This window comes from Pristiophorus japonicus, chromosome 11 (genome assembly GCF_044704955.1).
Source record: "Pristiophorus japonicus isolate sPriJap1 chromosome 11, sPriJap1.hap1, whole genome shotgun sequence".
Taxonomy (NCBI): domain Eukaryota; kingdom Metazoa; phylum Chordata; class Chondrichthyes; family Pristiophoridae; genus Pristiophorus; species Pristiophorus japonicus.
The window spans coordinates 201,043,976-201,065,455 of NC_091987.1; the positions used below are offsets into that span (position 1 = coordinate 201,043,976).

At 44.8% G+C, this 21,480-nt stretch overlaps 1 protein-coding gene across 4 annotated transcripts in view; it reads right to left on the reverse strand.

Annotated features, from left to right (window-relative positions):
• The window catches only part of snx19b (sorting nexin 19b), a 227,313-nt gene that overhangs the window by 89,038 nt on the left and 116,795 nt on the right, over window positions 1–21,480 (reverse strand). Inside the window, exon 9 of one of the 4 annotated variants that reach the window (XM_070894417.1) lies at window positions 3,917–3,962. The exons of the other annotated variants lie outside the window; for them this stretch is intronic. Coding sequence (XP_070750518.1) covers window positions 3,959–3,962 — 4 coding nt within the window. The 3' untranslated portion in view covers window positions 3,917–3,958. Of the gene's footprint in view, window positions 1–3,916; window positions 3,963–21,480 lie in introns of those variants that run through there. 4 annotated transcript variants of the gene reach the window in all.

Genomic DNA, 21,480 nt, shown 5'->3' on the forward strand with positions numbered 1-21,480 from the left:
AATACACTCCAGGAAATCCTTCTCCACTGTATTGCTACCAGTTTGGTTAGCCCAATCTATATGTAGATTAAAGTCACCCATGATAACTGCTGTACATTTATTGTACGCATCCATAATTTCTTGTTTGATGCTGTCCCCAACCTCACTACTACTATTTGGTGGTCTGTACACAACTCTCAGTATCGTTTTCTGCCCTTTGGTATTCCGCAGCTCTACCCATGCAGATTCCACCTCATCCAAGCTAATGTCCTTCCTTACTATTGCATTAATTTCCTCTTTAACCAGCAACGCTACCCCATCTCCTTTTCCTTTCTGTCTATCCTTCCTGAATGCTGATACCCCTGGATGTTGAGTTCCCAGCCTTGGTCACCCTGGAGCCATGTCTCCATAATCCCAATTATATCATATTCGTTAATAGCTGCCTGCGCAGTTAATTCATCCATCTTATTATGAATACTCCTCACATTGAGGCACAGAGCCTTCAGGCTTGTCTTTTTAACACACTTTGTCCCTTTAGAATTTTGCTTTAATGTATCTTCTTCCTCTTCTTAGGCGGTCCCTCGATTCGAGGATGACTTGCTTCCACACCAAAGAGGGATAAGTTCAATGAGTTTGATGGGTTCACAGGAGTTTCAATGAAGGACCTAATATTCCAGGTTCCGAACTGCATACTGTAGGGTGGAAGATGCCTGTGCATGGATTTTTTTAATGTGTGGTGGCCGTTACACACCAGCCACATCACGGGCTTGACAGAGCTAAGTCTTGGTCCAGTGGCAAGGATTAACCTGGACGACTGGAGACCAGCTCTGCTGCACGGACCTAGGGCGTGCACATATCGCAGTGTGGGCTGGCCTGTGCTGCCCCTGGGCTCTCGTTTCTTCTGGGCCCTGATCTCACGCCTTTCCTAAGCCTTGATCTCGTCGCTCTGCAATCTCGCGCCGCTCTTCGCCCCGACCTCGCCGCTTCTGCTGTACCTACCCACACTCCAATCAGAGACCTGGGTTATGGTGACATCCAATCCAGTCGCCCCCTTCACTGCCGTCGCCCATATGAACCAGCTCGCGCTGCTCCCTGGAGTGGTACGCCGCCACGCTGGTCCCAGGGCCGCTCGCCGCTCCTTTTAAGGCCCCGACTGGCTGCAGATGTTCCTCACAAGTACGCTGCTTAGTACACCATCTAAGCAGGCTTTTGTCAGCTATAAACTGAGACAGGCTAATCAATTATGGGGTAATCACAACTAAGTTTGATATTATCCTTCTCCAGTGAACACACACAGGTTACTGTTAGCAAAGTCATTGAACAGCATCAAAAGTGGGAAGCCTGGTTGATTTTTCCTTCCTTGGCCAAAGATGTTGAGACTGATTGAAATGTCCCCACTGCCATCTCAGAGAAGATCGGCAAACTCAGCACAGTCCAGGGATCAAACCAGTGACCTTTCAAATCTATATGGGCATCACACCATGCAGTGCATTTAATTACTAGGACAACACAGAACCAATCAAGTCCTTTCTAACCAATTACCTTCTTTGCCAAGAAAGTTCAAGCTAACAGTGCTCAATGGTGTATTTCTGCAGCATGCCTACACCCTTTTAATTACTACAATCTAATACCCAAAAGTTCCATCGGCATAGCGACATGCAGCTGTTTTAGTGCAGAACCTAGCGGGTTTTCATATGTAGTACAGTTTTTCATACGTAGTACAGGTTTTTGAAGCTCAATAACAAGTTGAAATGCTAAAAGACTGAAAAATATGAAGAATGCTTTTAGATACAACAGTCAGTTAGTGAGCTGAGGTTTCTTGAGTAGAGTGACCTTAAATCTTATTCTATATATATATATTGACAGCAATCATTGTTTTCACCCTCTACTAAGGTCCATCTACTAGAGTAACTTGTAATAAAAGTTTGTATTAATAAATTGAACTGGAACAACAACAACAACAACTTATATTTATATGGCACCTTTAACATAGTAAACCTCCCCAGGGTTCTTCACAGGAGCATTATCAAACACAATGTGACACCGAGTCACGTAAGGAGCTATTAGGGAAGATAACTAAAAGCTTGGTCAAAGAGGTAGGTTTTAAGGAATGTCTTAAAGGAGGAAAGAGAGGTAGAGAGGTAGAGAGGTTTAGGGAGGGAATTCTAGAGCTAGGGCCTTGGCAGCTGAAGGCATGGTCACCAATGGTGGAGCAAATAAAATCAGGGATATGCAAGAAACCAGATGAATGTTTTGACAATCTCCTCACAAAAAAATTCAAAAGCATGGTAATAATGTTTTCTGCCTAGTCTGGATTGTAGTGTATCAAAAGGATGAGCAACATGCAGTATCACAAAGTAATTTATTGCGAAGGTCATGCTTCTGAAATGATTTCCATCTTTTAATATGAAAAGAATTCGAAACCTAGTAGAGATTTGGAAGTAATGCTAGACAATTTCATAATGCGAATGGGATATTTGAAATAATATACAGCAGCATTTATATTAAGTACCAAGAATGAAAATCTGTTTCCACAAATGAGTAAAGCTCAAGTATTCTGCAGCACGATGGTCAGCTGTAAAATGCAGGATATTTAAAAGCACAAACAAGTGCACCTATCACGTGATTTCTTACAGATCATACTGAAAACTGGGTTTCCTACACTACTGACCAATGTTTCACTGTGGTGAAGCAAGAGGTGACTGTTCTGTGGCATCTTTTACATCCACCTGAGCAAGTAGACTCCCACGGGTCCCAGCTGTGGCCTCCTGCCACCAGATTCTCACTCCCACCCGCTGGCCATTTAGACAATCTGGCCTGTTTTCGGGTGGGATTCTGCAAATATTTATTCAAATGAGGCCCTGCTGTTGAGATCCATGTCCCTGACCTTGCTGGGTTCATGGCCCGCAACCAGACTCCCGTGCACCCTTCCCATCCTGCCCCTCCCCTATCAAAATTGAGGCCTAGTGACAGTTTTAGGCAGAAGAATACATTCAGTCAATCTAGTCCACATTTCCACAGTATTCCTCGGTGCATTTGTAATCACCATGAATCCCATTTGTTGACAAGAACTTCTCCAGTTCCGAGAAACAAGGCATCTATCACTTGAGGGACACAGGTGTAAACTACTAACTGACTGATCCTTTCTAAATCTCCTGACTGGAGGGAAACTGTTAAAAAGAGTGTAATCATCTCTTCTATCTGCTACAGTATCAATGTAGTTCCCTACATGTAAGTCTGGTTCCAGGCGACAATTCATCTATATCTTCCTTGCTGAGGTTGCAGTAGCTCTCTCGCCCGAGGTAGCAGTGGATTCTAGTGGACCTCCTCCATTTGCCTTGGACTTTCCTGGCCCTCTTCTGCTGCTCCCCTTCCTTTTCATCACCTTCTTCCAATATGTCTCACAAAGTGATGTATCGATGCTGCTGTGTGGACTGAAACAGTTTCCAATGTTTTCTCCAATGCTGCAGACAGAATTTTGACCGATCTTCACCAATGCCTTAACACCACTTATATAGGAAATGCTATCAACAGGTTCAAAGGCAAGCACGATTATAACTGCACATTCACCATTAACTGGTATTTAACAAGCCAAAAAATTATTAATATTGAGTTTTAGAAGTGATGTAATACAGTCCACTGAATCTTGGAAGTGTGGGAAAACCCATAAATGCTAGCACAGCAAATTACTATGCATAAACACACATTCAGTGTGTGTAAGCTGTAATACAGTCCGATTTCACTCACTAAGGGTAACAAACTATGAAGATGGGCCCTGATTTAACTGCCCCCACCTGGCAGAAACCGGGCAGGGTGGGAGGGGGGGGCAGTTAAAAAAGCGAGAGTCACTTACCTCCGCCAATTCCGCTTCCATACCACTGTGTTTCCACACTAACCTGCTCTTTTGAGCTGACGAGCAGGACACCCATAGAAAGGAAGCGGACTCCTGTTTTAAATATGCAGATCTGTTCTGATGATATCACCTGAGAGGAGGCAGGGGGAAGGGGGGGGGGAAACAGTCAGTGTCGGCTCCCCCATCAGGCAAATCCTGGGCCTTGAGGAGGCCCAGAAGGTAAACAAAGTTTATTTTTCAGGTTTTCTTGTGGGCCAGGATGGACAGGAGTGTTCCTCCGCGCCTCCCCTGCAGCAGGCTACTCCCACTCTCCCCCCCGCAGCCCCTGAAACAGTAAGACCTCCAACCCCTCCCCGATCGTGACCCCGAGATTTCCCCCATACTAACTGCCGGGGACCTTCAGCGTGCGTCCTCGGTTGCGGTCTCCTGCCATTAGTTTGCGCTCTTGCCCGCCAGCCAGGTTGTCAATCTGGGAGGGTGCAGAATGCTATTTAATTGGAGGCCGAGCAATTAAGATGGGCAGGACCCGCACATTCCCAACCTTGCCAGGGCTTTCCACATATTAGCACACACCTCCGCACCCTCCTCACTTCCCTATTAATATTGGAGCCTTGGATTCATTATACTTTCACATTCATGTGACAACTGAAAATATCATCCAATTTATTAAACCAAATAGTGAAAGCATATCGTTCATTATTTTTTTAAGTCATGCATTTAATAAGAAAAGCCATAAAATATTTAATTAAAGCTCCCTGTGGCCAGGAATTTATATCATTAATCTTTCTGTAATATGGAAGGACAGACTGGAAATACTAATGACAGTCCAAATAAACAGGAACACTAACCACAGGATCTTATTTTAGATAAATCTGTTCATATGCACTTATTTTCCTGCTGGAAATCTTTTCCCTACTGAGGTAAAGACTATTTGGGTTCCTGCAAATTGTTTTTTTAAGCATAATAAAGAACAGTGGTTTTGTAAAGTCAGAAGCTGTTACTTAGATTTAATAATAAGTGAGTGTTGCGTAACAAATATTTAGCAGACAATCTTGCTTTAAGCCAGAATTGAAGAGAACTGCAGGCGATGGCCTTTCACTCTTTATGGAGCTGTGTGAAAAGATTAAACTGTTGTTTCATTCTGCAATCTATTTTCCCTGCCGTCTCAGCTTTAACACGGTTAGTTCCTGGCAGGTCATAATCAAAAGCACTAAGTCCAGGCAAAAATTAATATCGGAAAATAAGTGAGGAATGGCCTTGCACCAGTTTAACAATTTAAAACTCGTCAGGTGTCCAGGGATCTATTGTCAACATTGACTTAACCTCTGCAGGGAGTGAGCCACAAAATGATTTGCTTCTTGCTGGGAACCCAGTGAAATGAAGCATTGTTGAGATCCACTGCAGACCTATTCAGGTTCTAAAACATTGTCTTTTATACTACAGCCTCCTAATATAAATAAAGCACTAGCGGTGAAGATAAAGAGTAGCACATGGATCAGTGCTTCCAAGATTGTTTCAATATTTAGGTAAAACAAGTTATTCTTTTTTCACAAAATCTTTCAACTCTCTGTGGCCGAAATTGCCCCCCTCCTTAAGCTCCATTACACCTCTCAGAAGCGGTAATGGAGTGGATAGGCATTACCAACTGAGGGCAGCCGGATGGGTCGACCCTTCCTAAATTGCCCCCACGCCGAGCGGTGGGAACGGGTTTCCACGCTGCCACCCATCGGGCACACACCGACCGCACATCGATCAGCGGTGGCGACCCCCTTTCCGACTCCAGCGGGAAATTGCCCCATGGGAGCCGCACCGCTATAGGTAGGTGCCACTGACAGCCTTCCCCTGTGGGAAGCTGTGTGCGCCTGGGCGGTGCGCCGCCCTTAAGGGGAGGGCGCGCTGCCGGCGCCTCCATTTTATTTTAATTGTCGGCCGACTCCGAGGTCGGCCCGACAACGGTGGCCACAGGTTCGTGGCAGCCCAGCACCCCAATCTTGGGTACTGGGCCACTGGCCCGGCTGAAACCCTCCCTGCTGGCCCAGTGGGCCTAACTAAACTTATTGCAGAGCTCGCAGTGGCCCTCACCTTTAACTGAAGGGGAGGGACATTGTGGCATGACCACGTCGCACTGACATCATCCACGATGCGTTGACGTCATCAGCGCGGTGCTGATAACTCCTTGCGTCGGCCGGCCCGACCCACTGGCACATCCGCCCCGTAGCCAACCCAACATCCACCCTGACCAGGAAAAAAAAATACAAGACCTGAATATACAAGATCCAACACCCCGTGGATTGGGGTGGAGAAAAATCTTAAAGAACTACATTTAATTGGGGGGGGAAATTTCGGCCCCTCCATATCCAAGACTTGCTTTCAGTATCCAAACAGTAACTTTACTGGGCTCGGCTAGTAATTGAGAATGTTGTATTTTTTTTATTAGTAGGCACAATAATCGTAAAATGTTTTATGATTAACTTGTGGGAAAGGATTAAGACAGATTTTAATTTTAGAACCTTTTCTAAATTTTAATGGTGTGTTTCATGCACGCAACTGTGCCTACAAGATCCAGCAGATTCTACTGCGAAACATGCAGCCTCCAGTGATTGAGGTCTTCTGGATCATTCATTACAGCCTTTTTATGTCAATAATTTTTATAAAGCAATTGGGATCAAACAGCGACCCTCAGCACTGTCTACACAAATCGAAAGACAATAATAGCACATGGGATTTCAGTGTTGCCGAAAGAAACATCCTTAAGTCAATTTAGAAACCTATTTGCAGCAGTGAAAATTATTTGTGGCCCCTCGAGCCATTCAGTTAGATCATGGCTGATCTGTAACTCAACTTCATTTACCCAACTTTGCTCTATATCCTTTGATATTCTTACCCATTAAAAATCTATCGACCTCAGTCTTGCAAATTTAATGGACCTAACATGCATAGCCTTGCGGTGGAGAGAGTTCCAGATTTCCATTATCCTTTATGTTAAAAAATGCTTTTTGATTTCACCCCCAAATGATCGAACTCTAATTTTAAAATTATGCCCTCTTGTTCTGGATTCCCCCACCAGATTAAGTTGTTTCTCTGTATCCACCCCATCGAATCCCTTTATCATTTTAGATAGCTCAAGCAGGTCATCACTCATCCTTCTAAACTCAACGGAATACAAGTTAATACAGCCTGTCCTCATATTTTAAACCTTTACTCCCTGGTATTATTCCGCTGAATGCTTTGCATCCCCTCCAAGGCCAACACAGGAGCTGGTTGAAAAAGAATTGTCCTACTATAGGGCTCAATTTTCTCCAGGTATCTGCACCGCTTTTTTGGCACGCGCCGCTTTTTTTAGCCTCACTTAAAATATCCAAATTTCCCCAAATATTGTGTGCCAGCGTAACTCAGTTAGTTACAATCTTTTTAGGTTCTTTTTTTTGCGTCATAGGGGGCGTAACCTGATGTCTGCGCCCGTTTTTCACATTTATGCAAGTTTGGCCAACTTACATTTTTCCGAGGACGGCGTATGTGACCATTGCCAAAAGTCCTTCTGGGCACTTAAGAAAAACCAGCGCACATTAAAAAAATCGGCGTAGAAAGACGCTATTGTTTTTAGGCGAGTATTGGAGGGAGTCAAGAACATCGTGAAGTTTCATTTTTTCAAAGTTAAAACGGAAGTCTAATGCAATTCTTTAATTTTGGATTTTTTTTCCAAATTGCCACGCCTTCACCGAACGTCTCCAAACCGGGCTCAAGGGTCAGAGTGTCGGCTGGCAGAATCGGTCCCTTGCCCAGACACAGGGGCTTGGCTTCAAAAGAAGCCCGGGGTGGGATGGAAGCCGAACCGAAGGGATGAGAACCCTTACACTATGCAGCAGCTTCAAAAGCCCGCGGGGGGGGAGGGGCAGGGGTTGTTTGCCGAGCCCCTGTGCCCGTGCGAGGGAGCCATTCTGCCGGCCGACCTTCGAGCCCGGTGGGAAGACTTTCAGTCGATGGTGGACTGGTACTTTGAAAAAAATTTAAAATTAAAGAATTCTATTAGACTTTGTTGCCCCAAATGTCCTCATTTGAATGCCTAGCTTCCCATTCTAAGCAAGCTTATTGCGCATGTGCAGACCAGGGTGTGGTCCACACTAAGGTGTTGATCTTGGAGAGCGAGAGAGCAAAAAAGCTTGTCCATTTAATCATGGGGGTTAATACTGACAATGCCATACCTCATGCAAGCCTTCTGCATGATGGTGCTGCGGAGGAGATGATTGATTCGACGTCATCGCATGAGGAACCTCAGAGCCTGTAGGATGATGGGCAGGAGGCCTTACCCTCATGGGGTATATTGAGACAGGCGTTCATACCTGCATCTGCGTCATGCAGACTGTGTGAGAAGGCTGCGTTTCCACAAAGAAGTTGTAACCGGGATCTGTGAGTTAGTAAAAAGCAGACCTGCAACCTAGAAGCGTCAGGAGGACTGCTTTGTCAGTTGAAGTGAAGGTTACAGCTGCACTTTCATTCTATGCATCTGGATCATTCCTGGCCACAACTGGGGATGTGTGCGCCATTTCTCAACATGCAACACATATCTGCATTCGGCACGTGACTGCTGCACTATGTGCTCGAAGGAATAAATAGATAAAGTTCCCCATGACTGCCTGGGCAATGCGTGAAAGGGCTGTGGGCTTCCCCAGGATTGCTGGCTTCCCAAATGTACAGGGCTGCATTGATTGTACCTACATCGCCTTGCGAGCACCTTTGGATGATTCAGAGATGTCTAGGAACAGAAAAGGCTTCCATTCCGTTAATGTGCAGCTCGTGTACGACAACTTGCATCGCATCATGTCAGTTGATGCGAGATACTCTGGGAGCACCCATGATGCATTCATCCTACGCGAGAGTGCTATATCTGCCATGTTTCAGCCGCAGCCAGAAGGGCAGAGCTGGCTGCTGGGAGACAAAGGGTACGACCTCGCCACCTGACTCATGGCGCCCCTACGTGTAACCCGGACGGAAGCTGACCCGGAATACAATAAGTCGCGCATTGCGATGTGCAGCATAATAGAGAGGACCATTGGCATCTTGAAACAGCGATTGCAATGCCTGGACCATTCCGGAGGCTACTTGCAATACGCCCCTGAGATTGTCGGTCAGTTCACTGTCGTGTGCTGCATGCTGCATAACTTAAGCCATCATGAGGCAGCAGCAACTGGTAGTAGAAGACCCACCTGAGGTGAGAGTGACTGATGACGAGGAGGAAGATGCAGATGATGAGGAGGAGGACGACAAAGCCATGCAACTACCTGAACCCGGAGCACGATGGTGGAGAGGGCGGGTCGTCATGCCCCTTTACCGATTGCTTGAGCCTTGCGCCAGCAGCTCATCTATGAATGCTTTGCTGCCTGAAGGTTCAGCGGCAACTATTCCACATGGACCATGTTTACTGTTTGGACCTTTTCCGTAATGTTGTGTTGTGTTAATGGAACAAATAATGGAAATGATTTAGTTATAATTTAAAATATATTTTATTCAAAAGTTTAACAACACTTGTTCGTACTTAACTTAACTTTGATAAAAAATATTCTTGTAACAAACTTTAAAGTTTTCAGTTAGGATCACTTACAAACTTTTAAACTTATAAATTTACATAACTTACAAAAAAACTTTTCATTTGGGAACAGTTACAACAGTAATAATAATAATAACAGCAGGAAAGAAAGATTGTACTCATTTCTCTTCCACCTTATTCTAAGACCACCAACTGCGCTTGGTCTTGTTGACTCCACCCCTGCCCACGGGCAGTGGCACAGTGTTTCTCGGGTTGGTACCAAGCTTATTCTTTCGAACATCTCGGGTAATACACACTTGATGGGGGGGCAGCTGGTAATGTGGAGGGCCCGACTTGGGCCTCTTACATAAGAACATAAGAATTAGGAACAGGAGTAGGCCATCTAGCCCCTCGAGCCTGCTCCACCATTCAAAAAGATCATGGCTGATCTGGCCGTGGACTCAGCTCCACTTACCCGCCCGCTCCCCATAACTCTTCAGATGCTGGTCTGGGGATTGGAGTGAGAGTGACAGTTGATTCTGTCACTGGATGTGGAGTCTGGGCGTATTCCCTTATTGCAGCAGCTACCTTCGACATTCCATCCCTCATGTGCCCTGACAGTGTCTCAACTACCTTCAACATTCCCTCCCTCATGTTCGTCGACAGTGTATCAGCTACCTGTGTCCTTCCCTCCCTCATGTGCACCGACATTGTATCACCTGTCTGCGACATTCCCTCCCTCATGTTCCCAGCCAGTGTTCCCATTTCTCGTGAGAGTGTTGTTACTTCTCCCGACAGTCCCGACACCCCACTGATAGTGTCCAGGAGTGATCGTATAAAGTCAATGCTCTCCACACTCCTTGCCATCATCTGAACCACACCTCTTCTATTCTGCACCTCAGGAGAGCGCTGTCGAGCTCTCCTTCCCCCTCCTCACCCTGAGTGTGGCTCGCTGCACCCCACTGGAATCCCCAGCCTCGGACTGTGTGAAACCATGAAATGTCCCAACAGGACACTCAGGAAAGGGCCTGGCACCTCAATGGGTGGCACCTGCACCTCCTCCAGAGTGAGTACAACAGTGTGGGCTTCATCCATCACCTGCCCTTCCCTCTCCCCCTCATCCCCATGCTCTTGGTCTGGAAGGTGGGATTGAAAGATGTTCTCCTCTTTAGGCTTGTCCGCATCTGAATCTTCTTCTGCATCAGCTTCAGCCTCATCAGGATTGGCCTCAAGTTCTGCAAAATATAACGGAACAGGCAAATGGTTAGCAGCAGAGGAGGCAGGGTGGGTGGCATGAGTAGGCTCACACAGTGCAGACAGCAGGCTGATTTGAAGGACCACGATGAATGATAGCACATGCATCAACCGAAGTGTAGCTGGCGGAAACATCCCCTTGTACCGAAGTATGGCTAGCCCACGCAGTACTTAACATTCAGGAAAGCCAGACCGTGGAATTTGCAGGACTCACCCTCTCCCTTGAGTGTGGGCCCAGCTTGTGCAATGGTGGTTGCTTTTCTCCAGACAGGACCCATCAAAGCAGCGACTCTGAATTCCAAGGGTGTCAGTGGGTGCAGATTTGCGAGGCCTCTTCCTGTTTGAGTTCTCTCTCTTTTGTTCTATGCCACCTTCCTCTGCAAAGATGAAAATATAACTTCTTAGAGAGGGTGTCTTTCTGCTGGGTGGGACATACAGATGGTCACATTTACAATTGCAATTGTAGCGAATAAATGAAAATATTACTTACACTATTTGACCAAGGTCCTGCCACTTCTTTTTGCACTGGCCTCCAGACCTCGGGGTGATCACCATTGCACAGTAATCTTCTGCAAGTTGGTTCCAGCGTTTCTTCATTTCTTTTGGTGAAACTTTTATGTGACCTCGGCTGGTTTCCAGCTCATGTCATCTGGTCTCAATTACAGTAACTAGTGCCTCCACTTCATCCTGTAAGAAATCCTTGGTCCTTGAGCCGCACTGCATATTGTATTGCAGCTCCGATTTTTCCAATGAGAATTAAAGTGCTCTACACAACTGGCTCTTTAAAAATAGCCCAATGCCGACCGACAGATGTACGGGGCATGTGCGCCCATAGCAGTCATGCCAAAAACTTCATTTCTTTTTTTGTGCATGCGCAGAAGAGGGGGCATCGTTTTTCAGCACAGACATTAGGCTCCATCCCCCGAAGCTAAAGGACAGGCTGCGTGGTGCCAATTTCAAAAATTAGAACGGGGAAACTTGCTCGTTATTTTTTTGGCGTAGTCGGGGCCAAAAAACGGCATTGGGGAAAATTGAGCCTAAGAACTGTATTGTTACTGACCCCAAGTTATGTAATGTAGAAGGCCTGCTCAAGATTCTACTCAACCATGTGTTTATCTGTCATAACTGCATTACCTTGGCAAGTATGTGAAGAACTCTCATTTTTTTGCTAATTGTTACCATCTTGCTAATGTTCTATTCGTCATTTGGAGTTTTTGACTTTACAAACTTATTAGGAAGTACTTCAGTTAATCTTTGTACAACATGGGTGAAAGGGATCAAAGCTTCTACTGATTGGAAGCAATTTTTTTGCTTGCCAAAATGTAATTATAAATGAACACAGTTAAAAATAAAACAAGAAGCCACAGAAAAGACATATCTGTCCTGCACATAACAGGAACTGTGAAGTAAAGAACCCATTGAAAACACTAGACGCAACAGAAAATGGGGAGTGAAAAATTCTTTGAAAACACTGTACTAGTATAAATATATTGGGTATTAAAAGGACTGCATCAGGCTGTGGTTATCATATTACAAAATTGAATAATTGTTAACCTGGATTAATGAGCCTCCTATCTCTCACAACCAGCTTTGGTAATTCTACACCGTGCCTGATTAACAATGGTTTCACTGTACCATAACACAGCTACTGCATGTTAGCCCCAATTAAACGAGGGAATAGAATTCAACTGAGGTCAATTTCATGTATACTTATGTTCACTTTGGTTGCCACCACTTGTACACAGGAGCCAGTTTGAGAATGAAACTCAATTAGGAAACATTTCACGAGAACATGGAGAAGGAGTAGACAGTATAGCATCTTGAATGTTTACCTCACACTCCTATAGTTACAGTTTGAGCACCAGTAGTCCACGGTCGTTTGTATAGTTACTATGGCCCCAAGTTTCCACACGCGGCGAAAAAGGCGCCCCTCAGAGCTGGGTGCCTGTTTTCGCGCCAAAAACAGTGCCTGAAAAAAAACGCGGTATTCTCGAGCTCCTTGCAGCTCGATGTCTGCTTGGCGTGGCGCACAGGGGGCGGAGCCTACCACTCGCGCCGATTTTGTAAGTAGGAGGGGGCGGGTACAATTTAAATGAGTTTTTTTGGTGCCGGCAACCCTGCGCGTGCGCGTTGGAGCGTTCGCGCACGCGCAGTCTGAAGTAAACATTGGCACTCGGCCATTTTTAAAAGTGCTGCAGAAAAAGTGAAAATTTGTTTATTGAACCCTTGCAAAGGCTTGCATTTTAATTTTCTTGATATTTCTGTGTGTGAGGGAGTGCTTTTAGCAGCACTGCTGAATAAATCACCTGCTGAATTAATGTTGGCTCTTTAACCAGTGTTACTGCAGCAACTGTACATTTTAATTCAGCCTTTACAACTCGTTACCGTTTCAATCTCCACCACTCATTCTGTAATTAAAGATAGACTGTGATAAACGGGACACATGCACTTGTTTGAGACTATTCAAATTCTTTGTAGCTGTTCAATTTTTAACATTTTTTAATAAAACCACATTGCCCTTCCATGATCAACACTGAGGCTGCTTGCTGCTTCTTGCCCCTGCCGTCGGGACCGACGCCACACCGCTGCCTGAAAGGCCTGCCTGAAGCACTTTCACACAGGTAGGAACATGGTTTATTTAATCTTTCCTTTGCTTATAAATTTTTATTCAGGTTGGATTTATTTGTATAATATTTGTATAAGTATAACTAAGGATTGATTGTAGAATTTAATGACTTCTCTTCCCCCCGCCCCCCCACCTCGTTCCCGACGCCTAATTTGTAACCTGCGCCTGATTTTTTAATGTGTAGACAAGGTTTTTTCAAGCGTACAAAAATCTTCACTTGCTCCATTCTAAGTTAGCTTGGAGTACGTTTTCACTGTGGAAACTTTCAAATCAGGCGTCAGTGGCCGGACACGCCCCCTTTTGAAAAAAAAATTCTGTTCAAAAGTGAAACTGTTCTACCTGACTAGAACTGCAGAAAACTTAAATGTGGAGAATTCCGATTTCTAAGATACTCCGTTCTCCACCAGTTGCTCCTAAAAATCAGGAGCAAATCATATGGAAACTTGGGGCCTTTATGCTCCTATGGCTACAGGCTTGACTGTCAACAGTACCATTCAAGCCAAGTTAATACTGTGTGTAGGATTTCACTGTTCGTTTACTGAACTCCAATGTTCATAGCTCAAGCATTGAAGACTTCATCATTGATATAGGGAAGGTCTTGTGTTCTGTGTGCCGCGCTCAAATAGGTCTGCTCACAACTTTGAAGGAGCATTACTAATAGCAGACATAGAGAAGTACACAACACATTCATCCATCCATGTACCCTCCATCTGAAACTTAGGGTTAGATTTTGCGAACCTCGGCGGGTGACTTCGGCGGATCCCGACCCCACTGCTGGGTCCATCCTGGCTGCCGAATTGAATTTCCCCAGATAAGCCCGCCCAGCGAGTTTCCTGGCCAATTAGAGGAAGCGGGTCTGGTGATGGCATTTGATGACCGGTCATCAGCTGGTTTCCTTAAAGGGACCATGGCTAATTTATTTTGACATTTGTGCAGTAAGTGTTCGACAGTATTTAGGTGCTGCAAACACGGACAATCACTGCACTGAGATGCAGTGCTGCAAATGTTTCAATCTCAGTAAATCGCAAAATATGAGTACAAACATTAGTCAACCTCATCCTGATTTGCCTCTTACCACATTCCCATCTCACTAGCCACCCCTCACACTTACCCTCATCATAGTGCAATCATACCAACTAACACAAGGGTAGGCATTTGGGTGTTTTATGCAATGTTCATGTAAAGTTTCTGTTAATGTGATGTCAAACATTGAAACTTATATTTTCAACACTTTGCATTCTTGGACAGATTTGTATGCTCCTTTGGAAGTGGCTTAATGAGTTGCAGTAAATTGTGAGATATAACGATACCCCCCGCATTGGTGATGAGTGTGAAAGGAATGGCTTGGGCATTGTAGGGATGCTTTATTGTATTGGTGTGAGGTTGTGCCAATCTGGTGCATCAGGTGGCAGCCAGGGTGTAATGTCAAGTGAAGTAAATCTGGCCATATGGAGGCCAGCCCTGGCGTCCCGGGCAGCAATGTGCTCGGGTGCTGATGCCCTGTGTCCTGTGCAGCATCAGTTGATTGCGATGAAGGTTGGTGTTGTTGTTGGTACTGCTGGTGTGCCTGGTGATGCTGGTATTGGGGCTGATCGTGGTGGGATTCTAGGACCAAGGTGAGAGTGTTTCAAGGGCACCCATGCTGATGTAAGAGATGGCAGATGAAGTACATATGACAGAAGCGATCTGTCAATGGTGGGAGAGGTAATGAGGTCAGACTAGATGGAGACTTGTGTAAAGACTTGCAGCATTCTGAATCTGTAATGGAAATGCAGTTTAGAGAAGCTAGTGATTAAGGGAACATTTCTCAATCAGCTGGGAGCTTTGATTTGGCATTTGAAGCTGTCAACTCATCAGCTGATTCAATGGCCACTGACCTCCCGTCTCAGCTTCACAAGCCACTAATTATTTTAATTGCCGTCCCCTCCACTGTGTGTCGGGTCTGCTCAGCGCTGACAGACCTGACATTTGGTAAAGGCGCTGGGGGGGGGGGGGGGGGGGGGGGGGAAACGTTCCCACATGCGCATGCTGAACCCCCCACACTGATCAATAGCCTTAATTAGAGGAAAAACACGAGTGAATCGGAAATATAGTGAATAGTGTAATGAGAAAGAAAACTCATCAGGGCAGAAATGAAGCATGAAACAGAAGTTAGAAAGAAAAGACTTTCATTTCTATAGCACCTTTCACGACCTCAGGACATCCCAAACCATTTTACAGCCAATGAAGTACTTTTTAAATTGAAGTCACTTTTGTAATGTAGGAAAAGCCAATTAGCACAGACCGATCTCCCATAAACAGTAATGTGATAATGACCAGATAATCTGTTTTAGTGATGTTGATTGAGGGATAAATATTAGCCAGGACACTGGGGATAACTCCACTGCTCTTCTTCGAAATAGTGCCATGGGATCTGTTACGTCCAATTGAGAGAGCAGACATGGCTTCGGTTTAACGTCCCATCCGAAAGGCGGCACCTCCAACAGTGCAGCACTCCCTTAGCACTGCACTCGGAGTGTCAGCCTAGATTTTTGTGCTCAAGACTCTGGAATGAGATTTGAACCAAAAACCTTCTGACTCAAATGTGAGAGAGCACTACTCACTGAGCCACAGCTGACACTGACAAAAAGTAGCAGCATGCACAAATTGATCATGACCTGAAACCCCATTGTATCCAGAACAGAGTCAAATCTTCCATTACAACTGCAGTAAAAGATCAGCATTGTTTTTGGGAAGTGTCAAAATTGCAATTGTAACTGGCTTCAACAGTACCCTGTTCAGTTCCACGAGGAACACCGTCACATTTTAAAATGCAACAATTGCATATGGAACAGTTGTTGACAGCCTTGAATAATAGCATAGCAACAGTAGTAACAACTGGCAGTAACGGTGTTATTCTTCACGGGTTTTACTGCCAGAATTCCAGAAGAGAAAAACATAAGTGAAAGAGATAAATCGTTCCCTGTCTGTGAAAACATGGCTTCAGTTTGTGATAAACTGCAGAAATCTCTTGCAGGAAAAAAAAATCTGAAATCAGAAGAGCACCATAAATTCAGTATATCTCGAAATAAAAGATATTGGCTTGAAGAGACTTTAAATGTTTAAGGATCATCTGAAAAATCTGTCAGGGATCCAGTGAAAATTGTGGTTTTCCTTAAGATTTTTCTCAGGGGAGGGGGAATAAAACAAAAAAAACCTCAGCTTTCCAACACTGACTTCTCACTAATCCTTTGGGGCCGATTATTAAATCATCCTCTACTGAAAATGCTACGCATCCCAGGTTTCTTGACATAACACAGAGATACTGCTGAAATACTTAAGAAATCCAATCCAAGTGGAAGAACGTTATTACAATGTAGAGTGTTTAAACAATGCCAATAAAACACCTCCAAATATTTTCACTGGCAGACAATAAGACACTGGCATCTCAACCAAACCATTACTGCCAACAAAAAGATCTCAGATATATCGTATTGTTTAATAAATGCAGCTATTGCTATAGAGAAAATTTCAAGTCAGACGAAGTAGCAGGCTACATACAAGCATCATCATCATCATAGGCAGCCCCTCAAGGAAGACTTGCTTCTACTCTAAAAGTGAGTTCTCAGGTGACTATAGTCCAATACGGGAATTACAGTCTCTGTCACAGGTGGGACAGACAGTGGTTGAAGGCAAGGTTGGATGGGGAGTCTGGTTTGCCGCACGCTCCTTCCGCTGCCTGCGCTTGTTTTCTGCATGTTCTCGGAGACTCAAGGCCCTGGTGCTCTTCCTCCACTTAGAGCAGTCTTTGGCTAGGGATTCCTAGGTGTCGATGGGGATGCTGCACTTTATCAAGGAGGCTTTGAAGGTATTCTTGAAACGTTTCCTCTGCCCACCTGGGGCTCGTTTGTCGTGTAGGAGTTCGGAGTAGAGCGCTTGCTTTGGTATCGGGCATGCGGACAATGTGGCCTGCCCAACGGAGCTGGTCGAGTGTGGTCAGTGCTTCGATGCTGTGGATGTTGGCCTGATCGAGAACACTAACGTTGGTGCGTCCATCCTCCCAGGGGATTTGCATACAATGAGTATACATTAGCATATCTGTGTGCATGACTGATCATCTCCTTGTTCTGAGTGCAATGCAGCCCATTCAAAGGTTGTATGTATCTAATCTGTTAAATTTGAGGGAACTGTTTTGTAATATTACGCTGACAATTGTATTAATTATATGACTGCCTGTATTAATTGGATGACGCTTCCATCTGCGCACATACAGAGGCTGAACTCCAGGACATAGTCAACGTATTTACTGAGGCATACGAAAGCATGGGCCTTACGCTAAACATCCATAAGACAAAGGTCTTCCACCAGCCTGTCCTCACCACACGGCACTGCCCCCCAGTCATCAAGATCCACAGCGCGGACCTGGACACTGTGGACCAATTCACATATCTCGGGAGCCTCCTATCAACAAGAGCAGACATTGACGACGAGATCCGACACCGCCTCCAGTGCGCCAGTGCAGCCTTCGGCTGCCTGAGGAAAAGAGTGTTTGAAGACCAGGCCCTCAGAACTGCCACCAAGCTCATGGTCTACAGGGCTGTAGTAACATCTGCCCTCCTGTATAGCTCAGAGACATGGACCATGTACAGCAGACACCTCAAGTCGCTGGAGAAATATCACCAACGATGCCTCTGCAAGATCCTACAAATCCCCTGGGAAGACAGGCACACCAACATCCTCGTCCAGGCCAACATCCCCAGCATTGAAGCACTGACCAAACTCGATCAGCTCCGCTGGGCAGGCCACATAGTTCACATGCCAGACACGAGACTCCCAAAGCAAGTGCTCTACTCGGCGATCCTTCACGGCAAACGAGCCAAAGGTGGGCAGCGGAAACGTTACAAGGACACCCTCAAAGCCTCCCTGATAAAGTGCGACATCCCCACTGACACCTGGGAGTCCCTGGCCCAAGATCGCCCGAAGTGGAGGAAGTGCATCCAGGAGGGTGCTGAGCACCTCGAGTCTCATCGCCGAGAGCATGCAGAAATCAAGCGCAGGCAGCAGAAACAGCGTCCCACCCACCCCTTCCCTCAGCGACTATCTGTCCCACCTGTGACAGAGTCTGTGGCTCTCATATTGGACTGTTCAGCCACCAAAGAACTCACTTCAGGAGTGGAAGCAAGTCTTCCTCGATTCCAAGGGACTGCCTATGATGATGTATCTAATCTGTTAAATTTGAGGGAACTGTTTTGTAATATTACGCTGTCAATTGTATTAATTGTATGACTGCAACAAAAAAGTAAAAAGGGTTGTGAGAACAGTTGAATTTTTTGAGACTCATTACTCAACTGAGTATATTAAGATCGAGAAACCGGGAAGTGAAAAACCCTTTTTCTCACCACAAGTGGCATCTTAGAAGCAATGCAGACCATACCTTCAAGACCAGCACATCAAACATTCTATGCCTATTTGTTTTTTCCGGTCTGATTCTGTATTGCAATTAGAAATTAAATCCATTTGAAAGAAATGCAGCGACTGTGTTAACAACCACTGTGTTGTATGGGAAATGATTAGATAGAATCAACAGATAGAAACTTTCTGGTTCAGCTGCACTGACAGTTCTCTCTCCTCCAATGGTACTAGTTCCTAAAGTGCTATTAAATACAAAGATTGATTTTTAAATTTGAATATATATCAAAGTCGAAACTTGAGACTTAAAGCATGTAAACAATTGCACTTTTGAAGGTATTACTATTTGTGAGTTAAGACCACCTTTGTCAGTGAAGTATAAATGTTGTACATCATTGCATCCTCCACCACTTTTACAATGACAGTGTGAATGACCACTTTCACATTAGATAGATTCTTCATATACATAAACAACATTACCTAGTAATCAACTGCAGAATATATATCTTATTAAGTCAAAGCAGTTAATACTTTTATGTGGACATCAAGATCACAGATGAAACAATTAAAGACGAGCAAACAAAAGCAATACAATGCAGAATATGACCACTCCTCACTGCATGGCGGTGTGAGCTGTGAGGGGGTTGCTAGGAGGCTGCAGGGTGACTTGGACAAGTTAGGTGAGTGGGCAAATGCATGGCAAATGCAGTATAATGTGGATAAATGTGAGGTTATCCACTTTGGGGCAAAAACGCAAAGATAGAATATTATCTGAATGGTGGCATAGGAAAAGGGAGGGTGCAACTAGACCTGGGTGTCATGGTTCATCAGTCATTGAAAGTTGGCATACAGGTACAGCAGGCGGTGAAGAAGGCAAATGGTATGTTGGCCTTCATAGCTAGGGGATTTGAGTATAGGAGCAGGGAGGTTTTACTGCAGTTGTACAGGGCCTTGGTGAGGTCTCACCTGGAATATTGTGTTCAGTTTTGGTCTCCTAATCTGAGGAAGGACGTTCTTGCTATTGAGGGAGTGCAGCGAAGGTTCACCAGACTAATTCCCGGGATGGCAGGACTGACATATGAGGAGAGACTGGATCAACTGGGCCTTTATACATTGGAGTTTAGAAGGGTGAGAGGGGATCTCATAGAAACATATAAGATTCTGATGGGATGGGACAGGTTAGATGCGGGTAGAATGTTCCCGATGTTGGGGAAGTCTTGAACCAGGGGACACAGTCTTAGGATAAGGGGTAGGCCATATAGGACTGAGATGAGGAGAAACTTCTTCACTCAGAGAGTTGTTAACCTGTGGAATTTCCTGCCACAGAGAGTTGTTGATGCCAGTTCATTGGATATATTCAAGAGGGAGTTAGGTATGGCTTTTACGGCTAAGGGGATCAAGGGGCATGGAGAGAAAGCAGGAAAGGGTTACTGAGGGAATGATCAGCCATGATCTTATTGAATGGTGGTGCAGGCTTGAAGGGCCGAATGGCCTACTCCTACACCTATTTTCTATGTTTCTATGTTTCTATGCACACACAAAGCAAGCTGAAGCAGTGCAATTATAAACAGTATACAGATAACTGAAGCTAGATTAACCTCACAACGAGATTACTTTCTGCTATCTATTACATCTATTGTTGTTCCAATACTACATACTGAATACTTAGCCAATAATCCACAACCCTCTACCCCAAATAACAAAGCTCTAAAAGGATTTTTCCAAAGAGCTTGTGAGGCATCTCATAATCATCATCTTCATTCGTATGGTAGTAATAAAGCAAATCAAATGTCAATATCCAAGTTGGATATCCAGGCCAAGCTTACGGTGTACCAGTATGGCTATCTTGTAGGCTGCCTGTGAATTCCCTCTGAGGGCAGTGCTCAATGATGTGCTCCAGGGTCTGATTAGGAGCTCCACAGTTGCATGATGGGGATGCTTTAATCTTCCACCTATGGAGAAGGTGGCAGCATCTACCATGACCAGTTCTGAGGCGGCTGATGGTTATCCACTGTTTGCGAGGACAGTATGATTCTTCAGGGGTCCTCTATAAGGAATCCATTTCGTATGTCGCAGTTCTTCCAAGCATTTTGCCATCGGTCATCAAGGCTGAGGGAAGATTGCTGAAGGGCTTCGGCAACGGTCCAAAATGGCCTTCTAGATTTGAGACGGATTGGTGGTAGGTTGTTCAAGTCGGCCTGAATCAACATGTCTTTGCTGGTGTAGTGGTTGTATTCTCTGGAGACTGCATAGTTACGACGTAGGTGATACGATGTTTCCAAGCACGGGGAGCCAAGGTGTTGGTGTCGATAAAAGCATACCGGTGATAATTCTCATAGTAACATTCTGAATTCTCATAGTAGAATTCAGAATCTCATAATGAGTGACCAATTCACATTAAAATCTTAACTTACTGTCCTGTTTCCAATATAAATTGGACCTTCTATTTATGGCTCCTGCACACTGCTGTTGAACCATATTCCAACATCTTGCCACAACTTTTAGTATGCCAAGGTGCTCTCTTACAACACTGTATTTGCTCGGGCACAATGGTACCAATGGCTCTCACTGCTTTCAAGTTAGCCCACTCAGCAGCAGGGCTTTGGAGCACGTAATCAATTAATATGTAGTTATGCAAATTTAACAAGTAAGCTTTTTTATTAAACAGTGTTGTTTTTTTAAGAAATGCTTAAATACTTTTTAATATCAGTATTGTCAATTAATACAAATATGGATCTAGTGTTCTGGAAACCTGCTGCTTGAACGACCTCAAAGCAGTTACAAATCAAAAGTATAACAATGGATCTAATTTCTTTTAGATTTACAAAAAATCTGTAAATTACTGACACAGACGAA